This window comes from Drosophila biarmipes, chromosome X, assembly GCF_025231255.1.
Source record: "Drosophila biarmipes strain raj3 chromosome X, RU_DBia_V1.1, whole genome shotgun sequence".
Taxonomy (NCBI): domain Eukaryota; kingdom Metazoa; phylum Arthropoda; class Insecta; order Diptera; family Drosophilidae; genus Drosophila; species Drosophila biarmipes.
In genome coordinates this window covers 3,960,967-3,972,763 of record NC_066611.1, presented here as the reverse complement: position 1 = coordinate 3,972,763, position 11,797 = coordinate 3,960,967, and the positions used below count along the sequence as shown (strand labels likewise).

The window sequence follows — 11,797 nt, the reverse complement described above, 5'->3', positions numbered from 1 at the left end:
CTTTTTAGAAATATTAAAAACTATTCTTTTTGTTTACAGAGCTGTGAAAATTATTTTAAAAACGTGGCACTAAGATAAGGTACCTTTAAAGGGGCCATCATTCAATTCAATTCCAATAAAACTCCATTCGCGTTCAATAAAATATCTCCTTCCCTTCAGCCTTACTTTATTTTAATGTACATAAAATGTATTTTAGTTTTCTCTTGATATCCCTCAACTCACACTTTAGCTTTATTGCAATTGCACTCGAGTTTTGCTTCAGCTGGTGAATATTCAGTCACATTTAAAGCACATTTCGCCACAACATGCTTCGATTGCGCTGCAAAGCCACTTTGTCCTTGGCTATTTTATGTTGCCCCAGCAAGCGGCTAATCGCACACATGTAAGCACATTTCTCAAGCTTTTCCACACACTTTTCCGCCCGCCCGCCACCCACTCATGTGGATACAGTTCATTTTCCGAGTGCGTATGCGTAATAATTCGTCACTGGTTTTTGTGGCTGGCCTGGTGAGCTGTGTGTTGTGTGCGGTGTGTTGTGTGCTGTGTGTTGTGTGCTGTGTGTTGTGTGTTGTGTGAGCCGTATTTAAGCGTTTGTTATTAATCAGCCAGTCAGTGTGCCAGCCACTGACCCACTTCACACCCTTTCGGGGCACTTTTCGGCGGCCTGTGCTCGGCATAAATCTCAGACAACGCGGCGTATGAGCGATGTCAAATGCAGGCCCACTGACTACTGCCGTTTCTGGGCATCATTAATAATACTTTTTAGCTGGCACCCACATACGCACGGTTATGGCTCCCGGTTCCTGGTGCCTCCTACTTTCCGGCTAACAAATTGCCCGGCTCGGGGCACAACAAAATTGCAATTAATCAAGCAGACAAAAATCTGCCACAAGTCCCGAGGCCAACTCCCCAAATACACTTATGCATATACATTGTGCGATTCCGTGGCCTGACTAATCAATGATCGAGAGATTGGACGAGCACGTGGCATCCACTCCTAGTCATCGATAAATGGCGGCCGGGCGCAGTCCTGGCCCGATTATCCGCAGAAAAGAGTGCCCAGGACGAGACCAAATGGCTAGAAAGGAGCCGGAATATACATAAGCACAAAAGACGACCCAAGAAATTAAATTATTTGTTAGCCGGGGCAAACGAGAAATGGAAAAAGGAGTCCAGGAAGGAGATCTAAAAAACGAGCCTGACAGCAAGGCCATAAGGACGGCACACACGGGGTCACTGCGAGAAAATGGGGTGCCCTTTGCAACAGTGTTCGAAGCCATATGCTATAAGATGTTATGTTTATGTTATGTTATATATATGGGTTTCGGAGAACTAAAGTTTATAAAGCTTCATATAACTACATAAAAATATTTAGGTGACCCTGAATTGGCCCGAATTTTGGTTTGTTTTCTTGAACACTTATCTATCTCTATCTATATATCGTATTAAATTTGCATATCTTAAATCTCAATTTTATTCATATTTCAACCTTGATGATATTGCACCCCCCATCTATATTATACCCTTGACCTGACCTAAAACACTTTTCTCAGTGCACAGAGCCACATTTATGTGTGTGGTTGGCTGTGATGGCTTCGTTCGTCTGGCTGGGCAACAAGTGAAAATCCATTTGTTAGAGGAAATCGTGCAAAAAGCTTAAATACGAAGCTTAAACATAAGTAGCAACAAATGCCGCCCACCCACGAGCTCGCATGCAGAGCCACCCACAACCACCCCTGGAATACATACATATGCGCACATAAGTAAAAACTAAATGAAGTTGCCTCCGCATTGCCTTCTCCGAGGGGTTGCCCTGACTGCTCGCTCACTTCGTAAACACCTTGGCAAAACAACTTCGATCAATAGCAGTTCATTGTTGAACAGATGTTCTATCAGTCAACCTCTTATCGCTATGTATCTCTGCTATTGACTGATAAAAACCAGATATCACATATTTTTAATGAGCAGAATTCAACAATCTGCGCCTTTGCTGCTGGGGCTTCTTTTGTTTGCGATTGGGTCAAAATTTGAACGATTAACTGTTTGGTTATGATGTATTGTAAACTTTATATCATATCGATAAATAAATTGGTTAGTTATCGATAATCTTGCTAAGATTGGTCTTTTATTGTGGTAAATGTTTTAAGAATTTACGGGATGAAAAAGATAAAAGTTCCAAATTGTAGTAAAGGTTTTTAAAAATATATTGTATTTATTTATTAAGTTGGTAAAAATTATCTACAATAAGTGAGCATAATTAGTGGGTAATGATACAAGATGTCTTAATATATTAATGGGAAGAGTTCTAATACGTATTGTATAGCATACCTTTAGTTTCGCATTAGATTATCAACTGAGTAATGATACAAGATGTCTTAATATATTAATGGGAAGAGTTCTAATAGGTATTATATACCATACCTTTAGTTTCGCATTAGATTATCAACTCAGTAATGATACAAGATGTCTTAATATATTAATGGGAAGAGTTCAAATACCTTTAGTTTCGCATTAGATTATCATATCATTCCTTTTAAATATCACTTCATCAACATTTTTCAAGGTATTATAGGTATATTTTAGTAGGGTATTCGGCTGTCCTGTTGATGAGGTGAGGTTCTCCTCTGCTCCTCTTTGTGCCTTTGTGCTGCTTTCTTCCCATTCTCCTTCGTTCGCCCCTGCTGCCGTTGTTGTTGTTGGGACCTCGTCTTAGCTTTTAACGTGTTTTACCGTTCGTTTCTTTTTGCGCATAAAATGAGCAGGTAACAGGTTTGTGCGTGCACGAATGTGTGTGCGCACGGCTCGACTCCCCTGGGTGAATTTTCGTATTTAAAATATATGACCGAGAAATTTTCAAGCATTATTTTTTAATTTTATTTTTCTCCCTCTTCCCACAGCCTGGTTTTCACGTTTTTTGCGTACTTTCCCTGCCGCAAATCAATTTGCCAGGCCGAGGAGCAAGTGGAGCGCAGTGGACCGGGCAAGGCCGGGAAGGAGAAGGAGCGGAAAGGATTGCGGGGCTGCTCGAGTGGCGTAGACTCTGTCAGGGGTGTTCGCCCGAATTTATGTTGCATCCACGCCCCGAAGACGCAGGCTTTTTTCGGGGCTTGGGTCTGCAGTGGAGCGTATGCAAATGCATTAAGTCCCGAGATGACTGCACGTTTGGGACCTGCGGAAAGGATTATCTCTGCTCGAGGAGTACATATCCGTATGTACATAAATACATGGTGCATGTGCGCAGAGAAAGCTGGGGAGGAGCACAAGGAGGGCGAAAGCCCGATAATGCTCAAAGTGGGGCAATGATGTCGACTTAAAGCCCAGTCAAGTGCCGGCTGAGAACTTCACGGGGCAGATTGCGCCCTGAATTAGCCGGCTGGTGGATCCGGGCTGAGGGATAACTTTGGATAACACTTAGTGCAAGGAATACACAATGCAGAGATAAAGTGCGGCAGGCTCGGAGAGCTGAGCGGGGGAGAACGGATGTGATTTGCCAGATAGTTTGGTATTTTTCGATAGTGCCTGCCATTTACAAGAACAATCCGTATCGGAGATCTTGGGTATGCAACAGCTACTTAATCTAATAGATTGAGATTGTTTGACTTGCTTGAAATTATTAAAATACTCCCAGAGTTTCCTTTTTTACTGAACCAATAAAACCCTTCAAGGAGCAGATATAAAGTACATACATTCCTGAGGCACATAAACAAGAACCGAAATCATTTAGCAAAACATTCGCTATCTTGTAGACCAGTGTTAATGGACACAAAGCTACAGGTAATTGAAGATAGCATCGCGAGGCAAAGATAACGTTCTAGATAGCTCTGCAAGGGGTGATGTCTCGCGACAGAGTCACAAATGTCAATGGAAACGTACAATATATCATCGCTTAAGGTGGATACATTGAAACAGTTTCGGATCTAATCAAATAACCGTGGAAATCAGGGCCTAGAGCTCCCAATCAGCGCATTTCATCAACACATTTATAGCCTGCACGTTTGAATAATAAATACCAGGCCACCGTCCTGATAAAGGAAACCTGCCCATGCAATACAGATAAAGGAAAATCAAGGAAACCAAAGGAAAACCTAGAGGTACTAATTGCGAGCACTGGCTGCCTGGCTCTGATTTAGTTCACCAATTGTGGTAATGGATGGCAAACATTTAATGAGCGCAAATAAAAATCAATGTAGGAATCGAGAGAAATCAATCGCCCTATTTGCAGCGCAGTGATAAAGAGGTGTACTGTGCGGAGGGGCACCGTCGGGGAGGGACCATCGGCACATCAGACCTGGACAGTCTGGGTGCGGCGATAAGGCCGGCCGAGAAATAGTTGGCCAAGCGCAGCCAGTCCAATGTACAAGGCAGCGAACCCACTAATCACGCTCACGGCTGGCGGACATGACTCCCGGAATAGCGCCGCAGCCAGAATAACCCACGAAGACCACAAGAAGTCGGCGATTTACCAGGTCTTGTGCAGGCAAGTTGGCCTTTTCTGGCCTATTTGATGGAAATCGCTTGAGAACTCCTAAACTAGTTGTTGCTGTTTTAATAACAGCGATTTTGGCTTCCCATATTACATACATATTTGTAGGGAGGGCAAAAGCATTCAGTCTACTCCTGAAGCTGGTATTTATAGTTTTATTTAAATTTCAAACAGTTTGTTACCCACTATACCACCATAATCACCCACTAAAATGGCATTAAAAATATTGGCAGCACTGGAAAGAGCGAACCGCTTGGCGTTCGCAGACCTGACCCACAGATAAGATTAAGTAGTTCTCGGTATAAGGCTGCCACTCCTAGGGCCTCCTATAAAAGCCTCGATGTCTGAGGCTGTGCCAGTCACTAGCACTTCTCAGACTCTTTCGGCAATGGCGAAGAACTGGTGGCGGCTTCTCCCGGCGTTCCTAATCCTAGGGCTAATGCCTGGCATGAGTCACCAGGTGGGTTTTCTGGTCGGCAGCTAGTTGGTTAGTTTGAAGGCATCTAAATGGCGTCTGCAATTTCAGGCTGCCCTGGCCGATTCGGATTACTACACGGCCGGAGTGGTGGAGTTCCGCCAGTCGATCCTCAGCCTGTCGGCCTGGTCGGATGCCCTCGAGGGCTATGTGGAGATAATAAACTCCGAGAACGCCAGTGCCACGGACATCATTGTGTTCCCCGAGAGCACCCTGAACTCCGCGGGCTCCACCACCTTTGTGCCCAATCCCGAGGATCAGATAAATCCCTGCCTGAGCGATCCCAGCTTCACCGTTTACGAGGAGTTCCTGGTGACCCTGTCCTGTGCGGCCCGCAATGCCAGCAAATACGTCGTGATCAATCTCACGGAGAAGCAGAAGTGCGAGGATGTTCCCGAGGATACGAGGCCCTGTGCGTCGAACGGTCTCAATGTGTACAACAGCAACGTGGTCTTCGATCGCCGGGGAGTGGTGGTGTCCAGATACCGGAAGGTGCACCTGTACGGGGAGGCCAAGAACAACACCTTACTGCCGGAGCTGAGCACCTTCGAGACGGACTTCGGGGTGACCTTCGGGCATTTCATCTGCTTCGACATCCTGTTCTACACGCCGGCGCACCAGCTCGTCGTGGAGCAGGGCATCACGGACTTCGTCTACCCGGCCATGTGGTTCTCCCAGCTGCCCTTCCTCACAGGTGAGGCGTTTGGGCACAGACACGGGCGATAAGGAAAGCGGGGGCTAGTTCATTGACATGTGTCCCTTATCGGGGATCGAGTCGATTGCTAATTGATGGCTCTCGCTGCCTCTCCAGATGAAGTGCCTTGAACCGATTATGCACTGGGAAGAAATAGTCGGGTACTTCATCCGAAACAAAGGTTGTAAAGCCTACAAAGTCGTTAACGGCAGGCAATTAGGCAGCGAAGCTAGGGCTTGTAATTATAAAATAGGTCTTATCTCTGCTCGAGTAAGTGGAAGAGTAAACACCACTACTGGGGATAGTCCCGCAGTCCATTTGCCCTCGAAGAGCCCGGGTTTATTTTCAGAGCAGTCCAATTAACGGAATATGAACGCGAATTCTTTGGGACGGTATTTCATTCTGCTACGGCGGTGTTCTTACTATCCTTCTATCTTTTCGCCAATAGCCGTTCAGACCCAACAAGGTTGGGCCTATGCCAACGACGTGAACCTGCTGGCCGCTGGCGCCAGCCGTCCCTCGATTGGGAACAGTGGATCGGGCATTTATCACGGACGCTCGGGAACTTTGACCAGTGTTATGAGGCAGGATTCGGGAGAGAGGGCTATCTACGTGGCGCAGGTGCCCAAGTACTCGCGCGGGAGATCCCTTCAGAAACGTGTGAGGAGGAGCATGCCGAAGATCAGCTCCCGGCAGGCGGCCTCGACCACGAGCTTCTACATGAAGCGGGACTATCTGGAGAACTACGAGTCGGAGCTGATTCCCTTCGGCGTGGAAACTAGCGGCGCCGTCAACAGAACTATCTGCCAGGGCAGCTTTTGCTGCAACTTCGACATAGCCTGGAGATCCTTGGGAACCGCAGCGGAGAGTGGCAGCTACTATAGCTATCGGTTGGGCACCTACGATGGCTGGCGGAACGAGCAGCGGGTGGACGCCAATTACATCCGCAATTGTGCCTTGTTCGCCTGTTCCGGGGACTCCATCGAGGACTGTGGCAAGCTGCTGCCCACTGAGGGAGAGCTCCAGCAGTCGCGTGTGACCTTCACCCGCCTGGAGATCGGGGTCACCTATCCAGAGTCCCGAGAGTTCCTCCTGATTCCCAACAGCCTGCTGGACAGTCTGCTGCCCTTGGAACCCAATCAGTTCGAGTGGTCGCAGCACAAGCCCACTGAAGATAGGTGAGACACCATGGAAATACGATCTCTAACCAGGATTTTTTATAAAAGTCTGTGTTTTTTGTGATCCCTAGCTACGTGCACGAAGTTCGCTTTGCCCTCAAGGCATCCCTGGAGGTGAGCAACCTGTTGACCTTCGCCATCTATGGCAACTACTACGACAACGAGTGCACCTTCGGAGTAGGCAGTGAGGAGGAGCAACTGGCCTGTGGATACAAGAGCGGTTCCACTAGGCTGAGAATCCTAGGGGGATGGCTGACAATGCCGCTGGTTATCCTGGTCGCTGCCTGGACCAGGACCTAAGAAGATCAAACTGTATCCAAGAGTTCTGTTGGATATTGTACAATTACCTTAAGACCCACATTTTGGGTTTCTTTTTTTTAATACACCTATTGCTCGATACTACCAGTATTTATAAAAATAAAATTCAAGACAATATTCCTGCGCCTTGTTAATGATTTAGTTTTAAAGGAAACATTGCTAGAAAGATTAATATAAATATGGTTATATTAGTATAATTTGTTTTTGGAAGATATCATTATCAAAACTTTTTAACTCATTGATGGCTATTAAAAATAATTATATAGATAACAATAAAGAGAAAGTAGAGTTATTTAAATAAATTCTGTTCTGTGCTACTTAATAGCTTAGAGGCAACGATTTGGGGAATTTCCCTGGTAAGTCTTATCTTAATGAAGGCATGCCAAGCTGGATTATATATAAAGCCACTGTGATTCGTAGGATCGTCAGTTATTCTTTGCAAAGCACTTGAAACTATACAAAAATGTCTTGGATATGGAGCCTCCTTCTGGTGGGCCTCCTAGTCGGAGGAATCGAAGGACAGTCGGAAAGTACCATTTAATTTTGATTTTGAAAACGTGAAACATTGAAATATATTCATTAGGATTCCTTGGCCGGAATTGACGCCCAAGTGACCAAAGTTCTGAAGAGTTATCTGGAGAACTTCAATGGTTCCTGGAAGGACAACACTGAGTTTCTCAACTGGATTGCCAAAATTCGGTCGGTGGTGAACAATAACAACACCGCACTCGCAGAGAAGTTCCAGATACGATATACCTTTGAGACTTACAATACCGAACGCTTGGTCTTGGAGCAACAGATCTCCGATCGTATCGAGGAGCTGGATAGCATTATTCCCCATCAGAAGCTGCAGAAATGCCTGGAATTTTATTTAAATCAAAGGTCCAATCTCAAGACAGCTCTCAAGCAGACAAACAAGAAAAAAATTGAAAAGTTTGCCGAAAATTCGGCCCATTGTCCGTACTATAACTTTGACATTAACGAATATCTGAAAAACCTGGGGGAAGCTTCAAAAAGGCGGAATGCCCTTTAACCGATCTCAAGGGTCCAAAGGATGTTAGAGTGCCTGGAGGCACCATTTTGGGTTTGTCCCTTATAAAAGTCACATACTAGTGATTAAATAAATTTTGAGCATTTACAAGTTGTGTTAATATTTTTACTAGAGTGCCTAAAAGTTCGCTTTACTGAAACCCCTATATTTTTGGCACAGAAATGGTTAACAAGCTCTTTTAAACCATTAGTATGAATCGGCAGGTCGCTTTGTCTATCAGCCATCGAAATGTCACGTGTCGTCGGTGATGAGGTCACCTAGTTGATAAGGAAAGCCCATTTAATTTTATTTAAATCAAATCCCGTTATTGTTGGATTTTTTGTATAAACACCACCATATTTCATCTTTTATATACACTCAGAAAAAACACCTTGCTAAAAAGAAGTTCGAACAGCCTTGGTTTAAGAACGATATTATGTTTACCAATAGAAAACGTTCGTGCTCAAAAAGAACTCACTTGAGAACATTTTGGAGTTTTAATATCTGCCAACTCTGAAATTTCCCACCTGTTTATTCTGAATGCTATAAAGTTAGTAATCCTTAACTATTATTGTTATTAAGTTAGATTATGTTTATTTTGCTTCAGTTTCCAATTCTTATATCTCTTACTTCATATAAAAAAAAGCCAGTTTAACATTCATAACTTTTGAATATTGATTTAAGAGTTATTCGACCTTAAATCTTTCTTACTTTATTTTTTAATCAATTTTGCATTTTGTACAAATATGACTAGATTTAAGAACTATTTACTCTTGATTGAAGACCGAAAGTTTCTGTAACATAGTGTGTTTGGTCTTGAAAATTCGAGCTTGAAAGTAGTATTTCGTTGTGGGGTTCTGACTTTTCCATTCTTGTCGAAGTTTTGACACCAAAAATGTTGAAGAACGAAGTACTGTATTTTTTGTCTAAGTGTAGTAGCTCTCTAAAGAAGTGTAATAACCAGATCGTTTGACATATTTGATTATAAATTTAAATTGGTTTGCACTTTGAACCCTTTTAGCATGCCTTTGACAAACGAGATATTTTTTGTTTACCCATTTTTGGACTTTAGCCATCAAATCGAACCATAATTAACCACTTGGAATTATTTTTGTCTCCTGGGCTAGTGGGAGTGTTTGGGCATGAGACCACATAATCGAACCAGTCCAGACAGAAATTATTTTTGACATGTTTAACAGATAAGATTAACCCATCTCTTCTTGGGAACTGCTATAAGAACTGCAAAGTTCGGACTTGCCAAGCCATTTGCCAATATTTAGCAAGGCAGATAACATGGCCAAGAACTATTGGTCGTTCTTTCAACACTGCCTAATCCTGGGGTTAATGTTCGGGTGGAGTCAGCAGGTGGGTGTTAAAGATTCGAATCGTTGCAAACAGGTTAACTCACTTTTGTGGAATTTCAGGCTTCGCTTTCGAGGAGAGACTACTATACGGCTGGAGTGGTGGAGTTCAGACCGTCGCACTTGTTGTCCGATAACCTAGACGCCTATGTGGAGATCATTCACTCGAAGAATGCGAGTACGACGGACATCATTGTCTTCCCGGAGAGCACCCTCAACGACATGGGTCCAACGACCTTTGTGCCCAAGCCCGAGGACCGCATAAATCCCTGTTTGAGTGATCCCCATGGCAGCCACTTCGAGGACTACCTAGTGACCCTGTCCTGTGCGGCCCGCAATGCCAGCAAATACATCGTGATCAATCTCACGGAGAAGCAGAAGTGCGAGGATGTTCCCGAGGATACTCGACCCTGTGCGTCGAACGGTCTCAATGTGTACAACAGCAACGTGGTCTTCGATCGCCAGGGAGTGGTGGTGTCCAGATACCGCAAGGTTCACCTCTATGGCGAACCCAAGAACACCACCTTCCTGCCGGAGCTGAGCACCTTCGAGACGGACTTCGGGGTGACCTTCGGGCACTTCATCTGCTTCGACATCCTGTTCTACACGCCGGCGCATCAGCTGGTGGACCAGGGAGTCACGGACTTCGTCTACCCGGCCATGTGGTTCTCCCAACTGCCCTTCCTCACAGGTGAGTCCGAGTCGGATGAGCACAGTGGTGGAAAGCGGGTCAGCGCATTGACATGGGTCCATTAACTGGGTCGAGTGATTGCTAATTGATGGCTCTCACACGCCCTCGAGATAAAGAGCCCTCCATGCGGAATGCTCGGCGAACGGTGGTCAAGTGGTTAATGCTTAAGTCTGCTTTTTGAATATTTTAGTCGCACTCTCGGGGAAATTTAATAATGACAATTAATACTCACTTAAAGAAGAGATATGATTAAAGTTATATTAATGTTTTTAATAGGCTTGGATTAAATCTAAGCCAAGTTTTGGAACGATGAAAATAGTTTAGAATAAATCTTAGGCTCCAGTCTAGTTATGAATTTAGGAGATTAATTTATTTATAGGTTTTTATTTTATAGGTTTAATAATTTTATAGGCTTTCTTAAACGTATATTAATGTGTTTTCCTATTATTAGCTGTTCAGATGCAGTTGGGCTGGTCCTATGCCAACGATGTGAGTCTGCTGGCTGCGGGGGCCAGCGACCCCACCGTGGGGAACAGTGGCTCGGGGATTTACCAAGGTCGCAGTGGCTCCCTGAGGAGTGTGATGCGTCTGGGCTCCGGCGAGCGGGCTATTTATGTGGCCCGGGTGCCCAAATACAAGGCCAAAAGGCGGACGAAGAGGGATCTCAACCGATCTCAGCAGGTGGCCACCAGTTCAAGTTTCAACATAAAGCGTGACTACCTGGAGAACTTCACCAGCGAGGAGCTGAAGATTGAGGCTGGCAAGAGCGGCGATCTCAGCAAGATCCTCTGCCATGGTGGCTTCTGTTGCCACTTCGATGTGGCCTGGAGATCCTTGGAAACCGCTGCGGGGAACTCCAGTTACTACAGCTATCGCGTGGGCATTTTCGACGGCTGGCGCAATCAGAAGCGGCTGGATGTCAACTATATTCGGAACTGCGGCCTGTTCACCTGCTCCGGGCACTCGATAGACGACTGTGGTCAGCTGCTGCCTGACCTGCAGAAGCCCGTGGTGACCTTCACCCAACTGGAGATTCGGGTCACCTATCCGCACTCAAGGGAGTTTCTTTTCTTCCCCGACACCCTGCTGGACAGTCTTCTGCCTCTGGAGCCCAAACAGTTCGAGTGGTCCCAGCAACAGCCCTCCGAGGGGAGGTGAGTCTAAAGGTATATGTCAGAAAAAGATACAACATTGCTAATGGTTTTCTCTCTTCTTTCATAGCCATCAGGTGCGGTTTGCTCTAGGGGAATCGCAGGAGGTCAGTAACCTGCTGACCTTTGCCATTTACGGCAACTACTACTACAATGATTGCACTTTTGGCGTGGGAACCGCCGAGGAGCAACTGGCCTGTGGTTATAAGAACCCACAAATATAAAAAAATAGCTTTTACAAAAGATTTTTGATGAAATCAAACCATTGTTTGCTTTCAATACTCGTAAAGTATCTTCGGAATTTTAGTTTTTTCAGAGAGTGCCCAAAATTCTACTTCACGCCACCCGAAAGCCGAATGTGGGGCACGCGCAAATCAGCTGATTACCGATTAAACCGATTAGATAGACCATCTTTA

At 45.1% G+C, this 11,797-nt stretch overlaps 3 protein-coding genes across 3 annotated transcripts; all 3 read left to right on the top strand.

Moving 5' to 3' along the window:
* The first annotated feature begins 4,854 nt into the window (after positions 1 to 4,854).
* LOC108033222 (vanin-like protein 1) lies at positions 4,855 to 7,265 on the top strand. The gene is made up of 4 exons (XM_017107486.2): positions 4,855 to 4,943; positions 5,010 to 5,652; positions 6,101 to 6,830; positions 6,902 to 7,265. Exons 1-4 carry the CDS (start codon positions 4,872 to 4,874, stop codon positions 7,128 to 7,130), a joined length of 1,674 nt encoding a protein of 557 aa, XP_016962975.1. The 5' UTR covers positions 4,855 to 4,871; the 3' UTR covers positions 7,131 to 7,265.
* Positions 7,266 to 7,611: 346 nt separating this feature from the next.
* Positions 7,612 to 8,289, top strand: LOC108033038 (uncharacterized). The gene is made up of 2 exons (XM_050888196.1): positions 7,612 to 7,638; positions 7,732 to 8,289. Exons 1-2 carry the CDS (start codon positions 7,612 to 7,614, stop codon positions 8,179 to 8,181), a joined length of 477 nt encoding a protein of 158 aa, XP_050744153.1. The 3' UTR covers positions 8,182 to 8,289.
* Positions 8,290 to 8,937: 648 nt separating this feature from the next.
* Positions 8,938 to 11,605, top strand: LOC108033034 (vanin-like protein 2). Its single transcript, XM_017107161.2, has 4 exons — positions 8,938 to 9,543; positions 9,603 to 10,230; positions 10,682 to 11,384; positions 11,452 to 11,605. The coding sequence occupies exons 1-4, from the start codon at positions 9,472 to 9,474 to the stop codon at positions 11,603 to 11,605; spliced, it is 1,557 nt and encodes a 518-aa protein (XP_016962650.1). The 5' UTR covers positions 8,938 to 9,471.
* Positions 11,606 to 11,797: the final 192 nt, after the last annotated feature.